We start from the raw sequence: 13458 nt of genomic DNA, 5'->3' as shown, positions 1-13458 counted from the left end.
AGGTTGGGGTTTAATGGAGAATGATTCCTCAGGCTCCCGAGCAGTCTTTCACAAATGGCAGCTCAAACGTTTCACCAGTGGAGAGTAGGGAGCACTTCTTGGTATTTTTCAGACCCTAGCGCAGCCACTTATTGGCTGCGTGACAGTGGGCAGGTGACTTAACTTCTCTGAACCTCAGACTTCTCATTTTGCTATCAATGTTACTGTGAAGATTGAGATGATGTGTGAGAAGATCAATAGACAATTCTGGCACATAGAAGGGCTCAGAAAATGGTAGCTGTGGCCAGTACCAATGGTACCAGTATTGCTTCCCTTGTGCTGAACCTCAGGACACGGAAAATGCCCCCAGACCTCACTGTGGAGATGAAGTCCTGTGCCTTCATGCCCTCAACAAACAGGATTCAACAGTATAGTTTAGGACAGATAGCTTTAGTAGCTCCTCTTCACCTTGAAAGGCAGTTGGCCTTGTTCAAACAGATTAATCAGAGAAGTTCAATTGTAAATAACATGGTCAATCCTATAAATCAATCTGTAAATAAGTGATGCATATTTAAAGACCTAAAGCAGAAATTCAGAAATAGAAAGTAACAAAGAATTCTAACCTTTGTGGTACATCAACTGCATGGCAGCTCTCAAGAGAAAGATTAAGTATTTGCCCTCGAAGTTTACAAAACAGGATTTTGGGTATGAAAAGAATTATCTACAGTTTAACCCTGCTGTAGGTATGATGTGCTTTTGAGGCATCTTAACCTTCCATTGACCACTGATACACATGAGAAACTAATGATTCATACACGTCTTTCTCTGATGTTACCCCAAGATGTATACCCTCGTCTAGCAGTGGAGGCTGAATGTCCCGCTTCAGCCATCACAGCTGTGTCTACCCTCCATGCCCACGGGAGCCAAGGTACCTCACCGCATTAAAATAATTTTCAATCTGTGAACAAGTGGGATTAAATACTAAAGAGTAATTCTTGATTTCCAGAATAACTTGATATTATTCATATCAGTTGGGGAATGACTAGTGGAAAATTTAAAAAACAAGCCAACTTTTAGTAATACAAAATTATTTATTAGTTAAAAAATTATCATTTGTTCGTTACACACAAAAAAGTAAAACAACCGAATGTTCCCTACAAAAATTTTAACCGTTAAGCATACAAAGTAGGAGTGGCAGTATGACTGAGCCTAAGGACTCTGTCTTGATGCCTCAATTAGTGTCAGAAAACCAAAAACGGTGACATGTAAACTGCACCTGTGATATTTTGTTAGCAGGTTGTATATTTTGAGTTGTCATCTAGAGGTGGTAAAAAAAGAAAAAAAAAAAAAAGATGTACGCATGTCATGTTCCAAATAGGCGTCATTTCTATTAACTGTAGCAAATGTCCCAATTTGTTTCCCTCTTATAGAAATCACTGCTTGCTGCTGCGGAGGGAGCGAAATTCACATAGTCTGTGCTGGGGTAGGAAAAGCAGTCTGAGGCTCTGAAGGCGTCCAAGCGTTCGGCCTCACAGGAGGCACAGCAGCAGATGGAGGCGGGGGAGAAGCTGTCATACTGGGCGTGCGCGGGCGGGTGAGAGTAGGCGTAATCTTCCGACGGGTGGCCGCAGTTCCTGGTGTCCAGCTGCGGGAGAGCGGTGTGGCTCTCCGCGGTGTATGAAGGCAGCTGAGCAGGACAGTAATTGTAGTCGAAGGAGCCAGAGAGAGTGGAGGAATCCGAAGGCGATTCTGGCGTCTAGAGAGATGAAAACCAAGGACCAAAAAGCGTGATAAATTAGACAGGATTAAAAGAACTGAATAGAGCCGATTTATTAACTCAGAGTAAAAGAACATTAGGGGTGGGAAAAAAAAAAAGCATAACAAAACCATCCGACCCAACCCAAATCTGCAGAAGTAATTTTATTTGCTGGCTGTGTGATTTCATGACACCACATTCTCTATTTACCTATTTCTTTCCCAACAATAAACTGCCCTGCTTCACTGGCTTTCTTTGTTATAAGCATACTTTACAGGATGCTTTGTTCTTGAAACCACAAAATCCCATTGTGCCTGGTCACCTGCACATCAAATCTTGCTTGTGCCTTGATGTAAGGGGCAGGTGGCACCCTGGATGTTTCTCCACACCCTTGACTGTGGAGAAGAAGGTGAATACACAGGGAGAGCTGGGATCCTCACGGAGCCAGTGTCTGGGAGGCTCCAAGACTCCAAACTCCTGTTATAGGCACTAAAGTCTTATCCTCTGTGGAAAAAGGTACTTTCTGCTCCCTCTTAAGCGGGTCCATGATTGTTACTGAGAAAGCCTAACTTGGGAGCTGGAAGAGAAGTGGATGTTTGGGGGGCCCTGTGTGTATATCCTGTAGAGTTAATTTCTTATCCCCTTAAAATTCACTTACTTACATGGACTTTTGACAAACCAAAAGCAAAAAAGAATTTACATTTAAAAAAACCTGTTTTTAAGGTTTTTAACAGTATCTAAAAGACATCTTCAACAATTGGTAACTACCAATGGAAGCCTCACTCCATTTAAACTGATAACACATTTTCAATAATATAAGGTCTGATATGAACAGACAATGTAAATGTTTTCAACTATTAGGGCTTCACTTTTTACCAAACATCTCAGACTAAAATGGGCTCTTATGCCTGTACCAGACCAATAAGACCCTTTAGGAGAGCCAATTAAGTGTCAAAATAAAACAGAAATAGCTCCTTATCAGACAACAGTTTGCCTTGTTGACACAGCCTTAATTCCATTTTCTAGAACTCAAAAATCCAAGGGCCATTGTTTAAATCAGTAATTTCCAACAGAGAGAAGTCTGAATTTTACAGTTTAAAAACATTAAATGAATATTGCCGGGAAACCTTTTTATGGCCACACACCAATGTACTCTGGGCATAGCTGACTCAGGAAATCGTGATTACACGTGTTTCCAGAGGTTTTTGCCCTTCAATATGTAGCTATTTCTACCTCTGTTGGGTTTTACATCAGTCTTTGCTGGCTTCCTGGATGATTTCCTTGTTGATAGCGTTTGTATGATTTCTCACGAGATGATACAAACTCTCTGCCCCATAGTAGGCAATAACAGGTTTTGTAAAGAACAGAGATAAATTACCAGGCTCTGGTTAAAGCAGAAAGGGGCAGCTTGGAAGCTGTCTGGGAAATAGTGTGGAGTACTTTGCATGGAACTAAGCGAAGGATCCGGGTGTGTCTCTGGCTGAAGGTAGGAATCAAATATCTGGTCCAGAAAGCCTGGGTTTTCTTCACAAGAAACACAACTGGAAAATTCTCGGGGTTGGAAATAATTGGGTGTGGAAGGAATTGGTTCAGGCTCAAAATACAGTCCTAGAAGAAAAAGGAACAGGAGAGGTTTTGGTTTAAAAACTGCACTTACATATGTGAATGGAGTTCTAGTCTATATTCTGAATATTTCCTACATCTAGGGGGAAAAGGGGAAAGTTTGAGAAAAGTAAATAGGCAGGCAATTTGGATTTTTAAAGTTGCCTTAGTTAATTCAAGCCCAGTGAAATGAATCTGATTAATAGCTTGGAGATTTATTCAAAAGGTGAAAAGAAAAGAACGGTGATCCAATTTCTGTCCAACTGTCACAGCCAAGCTCAAACTTTCACTGTCCACTTTCTTGGACTATAAGCACCAACACCCAGCCCCTATCTGCAGTCCACGTGAACCTCATCTCTCAAAAGTAAACTGTAGAGTTGCTTGAGGCTTTAAGAAAACTGATGCCATGGCAAATAATCCTCTTGATCTAGGGTTAATTGCTTTCTAAAAGTTTTCACACTGAGTGACTGAACTGAACTTATATTTTGAGGAGTATTATAAACGGCAACACAAATCATAAAAGGGAGAAACCAGGAATACAGAATACAATCTAGTATTATTTGTTTTATATTACAAAAGGCAAAAATGTTTCCTTAGTGAACACATTACATTACATGTGATCAAGGAATTAATCTAAGTGCTTAAATACAAAACAAGAATAGCTCCAAAAACATGACTCCTTTTCCATTTTAGTATTAATAGGCCCCAATTTTGATTATTATCCTGAAATGCTCAAAGAAGATAGGCTTAGAGGAATGACGGAACACTGGAGGTTTTGAAGTCTCAAGGCTCCTTTAAGGTTAAGTTAAAGTGGCACATTCAGTGGGGAGTTCCCATAGCACAGGTTTCCTTATAGATGACCTCCCTCAACTCTGAGCTGCGAGTGGCATCGGTAGGAGTGTTTATGTAATAGCGTTATTCGTAATGGGCTGAGAAAACACACTTGTTTGAACTGCTTTCTGGGAAGAGAGTAAAGGAGAGGAGGGAAGCCCCTGTCGGCTAGAAACTAAGTGAAACAAGAGCAAAGGCATTATTCTAGGACCTCGGGATGTCTGGTTTTCCACCTAATAGTACACTTAAAAGATAACAGGTTTCAGAAAGCAATTCTGATCTTTTAATCAAGATTAGTTACTTGGAAATGAGGACCTGGAACTAATGTGAGGAACAAGCTCTTGGGACAGAGTAGATAGCAGAGAATAGACAGTTCAGAAATGAGGACAAAATGTTGCACCTGTTTCCTTGCTGGGCTTATATTTGGAGTCACCATGCCTTTTTTTTCACCTTCTGATTGGTTGGATTCCAATTAAATGGTGGTGCCTATCTTAACCCCTGAATCAAGTACTAAAAGCCTTTCGAGATGGACTTTTGCAAGTGTTTTTGAGGGAATTGTAAGGCTGGCTGTACTGACCTGCAGAAGATGGTGGGACTGGGTCTGAAAGGTGGACACTGTTGCCTCCGGACTGCTGCCAAAGCAAGATGACCACAAAGCAAAGTGAAATAAGAGTTCTTTAAAGGGAAAGCTAAAACATTTTGACATGAACTATGTTGCCTTCTACTTTAAGGTAAGCCAGATCCTTTCTTCTAAAAAAACTTGCCGCTGTGAAATACAACCGATGTTATATCTTATTCATATTCAACTTTTATTTTTGCTTGGGGATTTTCTTCTAGTGTCTCCCACTTAAATTTTTATTAATTTTGATAAAAATTAATTTAAATGATTTTTATATTACATAAATGAACAGTTCAAGAAAACTCAGTAGAGAGTCTATTAAACTATTTAATTTAAAATTAATAAGGACTAACATTTATTTAATCCCAACTAGCTATAACTCAGTCAATCATTTTCCTCAAAATTTTCTTACACTATCTGTTGGCTTAATCTTGGATAGCTAAAAATAGTCACATGTTCTTCCTAGCTATGATATAACAGAAAATATTTTCTTAAAGTTGTAGTCAGTAACCTGTAGCTTATCTACATTGTAGTTAATGGTTGGGAAATATTTTACTTCTCTGGACTTTTTATGCTATCTTCTATAAAATTTGCTTTTTTTCACTACAATAAATACCTGAAGTTTATGAGTCTGTTCCTTTTAACTATTCAAAGTAAAGCAGCCTGTGTCTTCTGGTTAAATTAATAACTGTACTAATTGAGTAATTTAGGACTTTTTTATTTCAGGTTTCAGGTGGTGGCTTTAAAGTTTAAAGGGACCAGCCAGCCTTGCTCCGAGAGTCTGTGCCAGGAAGCAGAGCTCCGCATGCCTGTCTCCTGTCTCGCGGGGTACACTCACAGCTGTACACTGAGCCCCTGGGAGCCTGCACACTCAGTTGCTGCTGAAATAGGAGGTGGTGTTAATTTTGAAAATGATCCATGCTGTAATGTCATGAACCAGGAAGCTGGAATCCTTCACCAGCTCTTTATGCAAATATTTGGCTGCAGCTTGAGCTCAAGCACTTGGAAGGAGTGGGTTTTAAAAACTCATTGTAGAGCTCTCGTTAACCCCATTCCTCCCCCGGAATGGTCTCTTTGTAGACCTCCCCAGGTTATCTCCCTCAGGTATGTTTACAATATCCTACGTGATATTATCTCGCTAGTCATGGGTTCACTTTCTACTCTGCTCCAAGAATACAAAGACAGTCTCCTTTCCCTAGATTTCAAACAGCGCAAAAATCCACAATCTATGATTTATAAAAACACATCCTCTGTTTAAAAAAATTAATAGTAGAAAAGGGTAAATTATGTTTTTTGGTAAGTACTAATTCAAGTTTCTCTTTATCCTGTAGGTGAGAGAGTTAATGTGTGTGTGTGTGTGTGTGTGTGTGTGTATGTGTGTGTGTGTATATGTGTGTAGGGCTGTTTGTAAACTGATTCTGCTGAAGTAAGTTTTTGAAATTGACAAATCTGACATGCATGTGTGTCTCCTGGCACTACTGGATACCTTAACATTTGTCTCAATCTATAACTTCCATCCAGGATTGCCTTCTTAAAATTTCAAATTGTGGATACTACTCTGTTTTTACAACAAATTATGATAAATTTCTTCCTGCTTTATGTATTTGATAAAAAATCAACTCTTTCCTTGGCTTAATGCTTCCCAAAGGTCTCCTTCAACCACTGAACAAATTGGAGATGATCTCTGTTAAACCAGAAGCAGGCATACATACACTATCCCCTTCTATCTACCATCCGTGTCTACTGACTATACCTCCTAGGCTTCCTAGAATCCCAGATCCTTCTGCTGGTTCCCAGTGAGGAATTTTACATCTGACTCTCATAGTTAAATCATCTCTGTGTTACTCCTCCATGCCTGTGAGGACCTGGGTGGGTATCATCTTCCAGAAAGCAAAGTTGGGGCCAGCTTTGCCCTGCATGTTCCTGCAAGGCACTGGTTTAGAAGTACTGCTTGATTATTTTTCAGAGAGGAATTCAGAAAAATTTAGATAAGTCAAACTGCTCTAGGGAATAGATACTGGTCAGATACACAAATGAAATGTTTCAGCCTTGCTTTCATTCCAGAAGCTAGCTAACAGGGAAACAGTGGCCAAACCAACCCAGAAGTGACCAAGAATAATACAGTAGCCATATGCAAGTGGGTCTTCTCCAGGTTGCAGCTGGAGCAGAACTGTACAAGGTCCCAAAGCCCCTTAATGAAAGATTACATTTTGTTAGGAACATCCTGATGATTTTTTTTTCTTTTTTGGTACCACTAGTATATCTCAGTTCCTTTGTTCCTGGTTTTATTAATTTTAAAATAATCTCTGAAATAAAGGAGTTGGTAGTTAAGGCTACCAGACTCCTGCTCAGTACAGCTGGATCTGCAGGAAGATGAATTTAGGGAGCCAACAGGTGGGAAAGTTGTTGTGTTTTTTTTTAAAGAATAAGTGGGTCTTGGTCCCACTTTTTGCTCTACCATTAGCAACTGTAAGGCTTTGAACCTTAGCTGTAATAGAGGCATACAGATCCCTGATCCACTCACCTCTCCTTGTTATTATAAGAACTAAAAGAAACAGTGAGTGTGCAAAAGTGCTTTAAAAGAACCACTGGAAAGCCCTCTACAAATGGAAAAAAGTTTAAAACTTTAGCATGAGCTGAAGTTCTACATATGGAGGTACTGACTTTGCATGCATGCTCACTGGCTCAGAAGTGTCCGACTCTTTGCAACCCCACGGACTTTGCAACCCGCAGGCTCCTCTGTCCATGGGATTATCCAGGCAAGAATACTGGAGTGGGTTGCTATTTCCTCCTCCAGGGGATCTTCTCAATCCAGGGATTGAACCTATATCTCCCATGTCTCTTACATTGGCAGGTGGATTTTTTTTTTTTTTTTTTTTTTGCCACTGAGCTACCTGGGAAGCCCACTGACTTGACATCCAGCAAATATAAAATTTGTGCTGCCCATGCCATATCACAGAAACCTCTAAACTCTGAGCAAAGGGTGTGAGTGAACACTAGTGAATATCTGGCTTTTAACTTCTGATTCTAATTTTATTTTAGCTACTTTTCACAAATAATAATAATGATAGCTAACATGTATTGAGCACTTTCTAAGTGGAAAGTGTTCTTCTAAGTGTTTATGTGTAATAACCCATTTACTCCTCACAAAATCCATTTCCAGCTTAAAGGAAACTGAGACATGAGAGACTGAGTAACTTGCTCAAGCCTTCACACAATGGAGGAACTGAGGTCTGAACCCAGTTCACTGGTTCTAGAACCTGTGTTCACCACTGCTAGGGCATCTGCATCTTCCCTAAAAGGCCCGTTTTATGAACTCAGGCACTGCACACAAACAGCACTGGACACAAACACTGTTGTGGGACAGATGCCAATAAGCTGAAGACAGGACCAGTCTTATCACTGGCAATATGGGCCCATCCTTCGTATCTGAATCTACACCCAAACCAACCCAAAGGCAACTGTGTGATCAAGGGCTCTAATTGCCCTCTCTTGGGGGAAACCACCCTAGTTTATTTGGTTCCGCTGCTGAGCATTCTTGCCAGTATCTTCTGCTTTAGGATGCACATAAAATGGTAGGTACCCTTATGACTGCCCAGGTCTATCTCATAACCCGGAACTGCTTAAGGCTTCATCACATATAAGGAGGTGGTTCTATATTCCAAGCTGTCTCCTCTGAGGCTACACAGCCCCTTTCAGCTGGGTAATTTCAGTGCTTGGGATCAGAAGAATGAGGACAGGGGATGCGGTGGGGGGGAGGTTCCATGGAGAATCGCCCCATGAAGGGCTTCCTAAAAGGACATTTCTGGGAGAGATTTCCTTTGCCTATGTGAGGGCACATACACTATCTTCCTACAGAATAAGAACCTACTTACCTACTGCTGCTTCTCTCCCTGCACTGGACCAACACGCTCGACTCTGATCAGTGAGGGCTGGACTCCCCCAAGTCCTGAGCCCTACAACATGTCTGTTCTCTGTGGTGAACTGGGATGAAGGTGGGCACAGATGTTGTAAGATCAGCTTAAGAAGGCCAAGTCTGGGGATGGTGATGGGCCCAGGGAGGCCTCCTACACTTTCCCAGACACAGGGCAGAATGAAGCGGAACACCATTTGGGAACAAGTGAAGGGTTTATGCTTACGGTTCCCCCTGAGGCTGCCTGGTGTGCCCTTCTCTGCTGCAGCAGCTCCTTCACTGTGATCTTCACCCGGACACCTTGATACACCTTAGGTTTTTCTGGGGAAAGGCAACTGAGTCAGCGGTCAAGGGTAAGGTCTGCAGTGTCAGGCAAGGGTGTAGGGGTCTTTATAAACTATGGCATCTAACGCCAGATCTCTAGGACTGGATATCGCAAAGAGAATGCTAAAAGGCAGATGGGAAAGAAACTCAAATTTCTCAAACTTGAAAGGATGAAGAGATTACCATGGGCAGGTTTCAGGGCCCCAGTGGAAACAGAACCTATGGAAATCTGTGGGCCCACCCACCCCAGGCTGGGCACAGGTTTTTCTGCTCAGGAACGTGGAGACCAGTCTAGGGAAGCTCTCCTCCTTGGCTCAGTTAGGGAAACCCAGGGTTCTGGTCTGGAAGAGAGACCGGGGGAGGGGCTGGATGCTTCAGCACTGACCTAGCCCACCCGACTCCCACTCCAGTGGAAGTTCCGAGTCCCTTCCTTTCCCACGGGACCAGTCTTGGCTTCTGGGGAGCCTCTGACCTCAGTGTGCCCCTGGTCTGGAAGCCAGCCTTGGGGCAAGCAGCGGACGGGTGGGGTTTGGCCGACCCTGGGCCCTTGGATGGCGAGGAGCTCATTAGGCTGAGCCCAGTAAAGGGACCAGGCCTGACAACTGACCCCCTCCCTCCCGTCTTTTTCTCTTGCCTCCTCTCTCCTTGCCCCCTTTCTGCGCCTTCGCCTCTTTCCCGCCTCCCTCCTTAGGCCCCGCTCCTGCTCGCCCCTTTTCCCGTCTCTCCCCACCCCCTCCCTTTCTGAGGCTGGCATTTCCCTGCGGCGCCCAGACTCCAAGTCGAGTCCGCGCAGCGCGAGCCCTGGGGAGGCGTGCGGGGCAGCCCAGGACCGCGCGCTCTCGGCAGGGAAGCCGCCCTCCAGAAGGGGCCGCCCCGGGCTGCCCGGCTCCCGGGAGAGGCCGAGCGCCCGAGGGGTCGGCGGGGAGGGCGTCCGGCGGGCCGGGAGCTCGGGGCAGCCGCGGCCCCGAGTGGCGGGTGGGGGGACGCGGAGCCGCGGTGAGTAGGTCGGGCCGGGCGAGCGTTCGCGGGGAGGTGGCCGAGGGAGTCTGGGCACGACTCCGGCCCTGACCTCGACCCCGGAGTGCGCGAGCGCGGGACAGGCGCGCGGGGAGGGGGCGGGCCGCGCAATAGGCCGAAGCGCCCGCGACCGTGTCGGGCCGCCAGCGCCTCGCCTGGTCACTACGGAGACCGCCGCAGGACTGGTGGGAGCCCCCGGGACCCGGCCCCGGGGGCTAGACGTCTCCCCCCGGAAAAGGAGGTCCTGAGTTCGTCGCCCAGACCCAGGGGATCCGCATCTGGCCCGCGGGGCTGGGCGCCGCACCCTTGCCGCCATCCACCGTCTCCCGGAGACTTCCTTCCCGGGTCCGCGGCCCCAGGGGCAGCGAGTGCGGCCCGGGGTCCGCGCAGGAACCGCCACGGCCCGGCTCTGGGCGGCCGGCGCGCGTCCCGGGCTCATCGCGAGCCTCTAGCTCCCCCCGCCGCCGCTGCTGCGCGCGCAGAGTTCGCTCAGCCGAGAAGTCCCAGGGTCACATCTGTGGCCAAGTGAGAGGGCCGGTGGTGGACCGCGGGACGCGGACCGCCGCTGCGGTCAACTGGGTCTCTGGGCCTCTGCCCTGGGGACCAGGCGCCGAGTGGGAGCGGCCACAGCGTGGCCCGTGCCCTCTCCCGATCCCGGGCTCCTACTTGCATGCCCTGACTTTGTGCCTCTCTGTTCCATGCAGGAAAAGTCGTGGAAATACACCCGTATCAAAACGCCCCTCGCCCTCGTGACCCTACCCCAGAAGAAGCAGCGGAGTTACCCGACATCGTGGTCAGCAGAAGCTGAGGTGGTGGCTGGATGCTGCAGCTGCAGGGACTCAGCGTGGAGGAGGGCTCCTGTGCAGGGGGAGAAGCAGAGATGCAACATTTTTAAAGTTTCACAAAGCATCCAGCTGCACCCAGGTTCCTGGAGCAGGAGACAAACAGAATTAATGTTTTATACCTTCGGGTATAGGTTTGAGTTTTTTCCCCCTCATGCCAAGTATTTAAAACCTCTAGAAACCCATGATTTGACAATCAATGATTGCGCGATACTTTCAATTTGAATATTCAAAGGCTTAACAAAATGGACTATCTTCTGCAGAAATCCTGCACACAGGCACCCCAGGGAGAGTCCAGAGAAACAGGGAGTGAGACCCCTTTGGGTCCTGACCCTTGCTTTTACTGTATTTTGAGCATTTTGCCCACCTTCCCACAGAGAGAGCAGGAATCCTCAAAGATGCTCTGTGTTTCTGCCTCAAAGGGAGCTCTGGGATCCATGAGTGACCTAGGCTGCCCTTCATGTCCACCTGAGCCAGACTGACTGGGCTGACTGGTTTCCATCTCCTCAGTCTCTGTTTTAAGGGAAAATCTCAGGTTTTGGGGAGTAAACATGGCAGCCAGTAGGTATGGCCTGGCAAGGAGTCACTCTGGGCCCAGGTTGCAGGCTGGAGGCCTACAGAGGCCTTCGCTCTGCGCCTCATCTCCTTCTGGCCCCGCCTGGCCACGTGCCGGCTTCCCTCCCCTTTTCCCCCGCTCTCTGTCTGTGCCCCAGACACTGGGGTTTCAGTTCAGAATGCCTGCACATTAAGACCCTTTGCTCCTCCCCACAGAGCTGGGGATGCCTCTGGGGCCTCACCCTCTGGAGAGTGTCTGAGTCCGGTGGTTTTTCACTATGAAGTTCCCTTTTTGTTTTTTTCCTCTCCTTTTTCCCCTCTGGAGCCACCCCTGCCTTTTGGCCACAGGAACGTGTGTTGAGAAAGGATGATAAGCTTGGCTTCTGCTCATTTTAGCTGAAAGGATATGGATTTGGGTTCAGGCCTTCACACTTTGGGTGAGAGGTGGGAGGGCTTTGAGGTCAGCTGCCCCCTCAGTCCCGGCCTAATCCCCTTACAGATGACCTGAGATTGTGCTGGGTTATGTTCTCCAACCACCTGCTGTACCTGTTCTGTGTGATTTGGAAGCTTGAGAAGATACAAGTGGCCCAGAGAGTGAGTGGGTGCCAGGCCAGATCCTCTCCTAGCCCCCGAGGGAAGGCAGAGTGGGGTTCCCTTTCCGGGTAAGCCAAGACATTTCCATGTTGCCAGGACAGGTAACACTTATAGGCCCCTGTTCTTTATTCTCTGAAATGCGTAAAGTGGATTTGAGCATAAAAATACCCAAATGCTCTGGGATGTGTTGGTTGCAGGGTGGAGCACACAGAGGTGGAGAAAGGAGTTCTCTAAGAGTGACAAGACACCAAGAGTGTGATGGGTAAGTTGCCTGACAAGTGGAGCCATGTCTCAGGGAGGAGATCAGGGCTGGGGACCCTTGAGGTGGCCCCTGGCAGTACATTTGTCACGAGTCCACCTGGAATCTGTCAGCTCTGGAGTTTCTTTCTCCCAAGGCACTGAACCTGTGTTTTCCTGTTGGACCTCAGGACCAGCCTGGTGAGGAGGGGAAAGCCACCGGGAGTTTAGAGAGGAGAGCCCCTGTTTCCTTTCTTCATGCCCTGTTGTGCATGGGCACAGCCCTTCTCAGGAAACAGTGAGTCAAGCAGCGTAGAATTAGGGACAGTCTCTTGTCCATCTAGCTTCTTCCATGACTTCTCTTTTGCCCTCCTTTTTATTTTATACTTATTTTCTTTTGGCTTGCTTTAAATAAAATCTTCTCTTGCACCTTTGTGTTATTATTTTTTTTCTGGGTTTCTTTTTTTTTCCGTCTCTCTTTTTGTCATCACTTTCCTCCATTCCTTATCTGCATTGCTGTTTTTCTCCTGGGCTTTGTGTGTGTGTCTGTTTTCCCGTGTTCTGGGGCGCTGTCTCAGTTTTTCAGGCTTAGTCGCCTTCCTAATTTGTCCTTTTAGGTGGAGATGGGTGGGGATGGCAGGAGCCATAGAGTGCCCTTAGCGACATCATGGAAACTGATGGTGGTGACTGGTTGCCCTTTGGAGAAGGCAGGCAGGGCTGGGTGAGAGGTGAGTGGTGTGGAGGCCACAGGCTCTGTAGGGACAGCAGAGACTTCTCTGTCCCTTCCTCCAGAAGGCTCTGCCCAAACCAGAGCAGCAATTCTGGGGGCTTCTGCGTTGGCCCCTAGCTGAAGTGATGGATGTTCCAGTGCTGTAGCTAGCTAGCAACTTTGGAAAACTGGATTTCCTTAGGCTGGAGTCTTGATTTGAGAAACAAGGCCCCCTCCCGCCTCAGTTTGTAGCCTAACATTAAGGAGTTTGGTTTCCACTGTTTCTATAATTGCAAAACCCTAGCACAGATACTTAAGAGCCAGATGCCACGCCTGTAGAGGTGAGGGAGCGTTCTTTCTAACTTGCGCTCGTAAATTTTCCTTGTGGGGCCACGTGAGTCTTGTGGCCTGGAGCAGTGAGCTCGGCTCTGAGACCCCATAGCCTTCGATGTTCCTCATGGACTTTTTAGAGTTTGTCCT

At 46.5% G+C, this 13458-nt stretch overlaps 1 protein-coding gene and 1 long non-coding RNA gene across 3 annotated transcripts; one reads left to right on the top strand and one right to left on the bottom strand.

Annotated features, from left to right (window-relative positions):
* Window positions 1-1050: 1050 nt before the first annotated feature.
* On the bottom strand, window positions 1051-10885 carry POU2AF3 (POU class 2 homeobox associating factor 3). 2 transcript variants are annotated; one of them, XM_055547411.1, is made up of 5 exons: window positions 10824-10885; window positions 8927-9021; window positions 4746-4797; window positions 3114-3343; window positions 1051-1735 (listed from the first exon to the last, which is right to left on the bottom strand). In XM_055547411.1, the coding sequence occupies exons 1-5, from the start codon at window positions 10828-10830 to the stop codon at window positions 1370-1372; spliced, it is 750 nt and encodes a 249-aa protein (XP_055403386.1). In that variant the 5' UTR covers window positions 10831-10885; the 3' UTR covers window positions 1051-1369. The 2 variants fall into 2 exon arrangements, with proteins under 2 accessions (XP_055403386.1, XP_055403385.1); XM_055547410.1 differs by having other exon boundaries at window positions 4746-4800; window positions 10824-10884.
* On the top strand, window positions 9780-13226 carry LOC129627992 (uncharacterized). The gene is made up of 5 exons (XR_008702684.1): window positions 9780-10020; window positions 10746-10965; window positions 11938-12032; window positions 12230-12294; window positions 12461-13226. It is a non-coding gene; the product is annotated as an uncharacterized LOC129627992 (long non-coding RNA).
* The last annotated feature ends 232 nt before the right edge of the window (window positions 13227-13458 follow it).

This window comes from Bubalus kerabau, chromosome 15 (assembly GCF_029407905.1).
Source record: "Bubalus kerabau isolate K-KA32 ecotype Philippines breed swamp buffalo chromosome 15, PCC_UOA_SB_1v2, whole genome shotgun sequence".
Classification (NCBI taxonomy): domain Eukaryota; kingdom Metazoa; phylum Chordata; class Mammalia; order Artiodactyla; family Bovidae; genus Bubalus; species Bubalus kerabau.
The sequence above is the reverse complement of the archived record's forward strand: the minus strand, read 5'-3'. Positions and strand labels throughout refer to the sequence as shown.

Excerpts from the sequence above, each read along its gene's own strand:
- POU2AF3 (XM_055547410.1), bottom strand. Across the intron at positions 4,801-8,926 it reads AGGCAGCCTCAGGGGGAACC|CAGTCCGGAGGCAACAGTGT; the intron begins GTAAGCATAAAC and ends TTGCTTTGGCAG. Across the intron at positions 3,344-4,745 it reads AGTCCCACCATCTTCTGCAG|GACTGTATTTTGAGCCTGAA; the intron begins GTCAGTACAGCC and ends TTTTTCTTCTAG.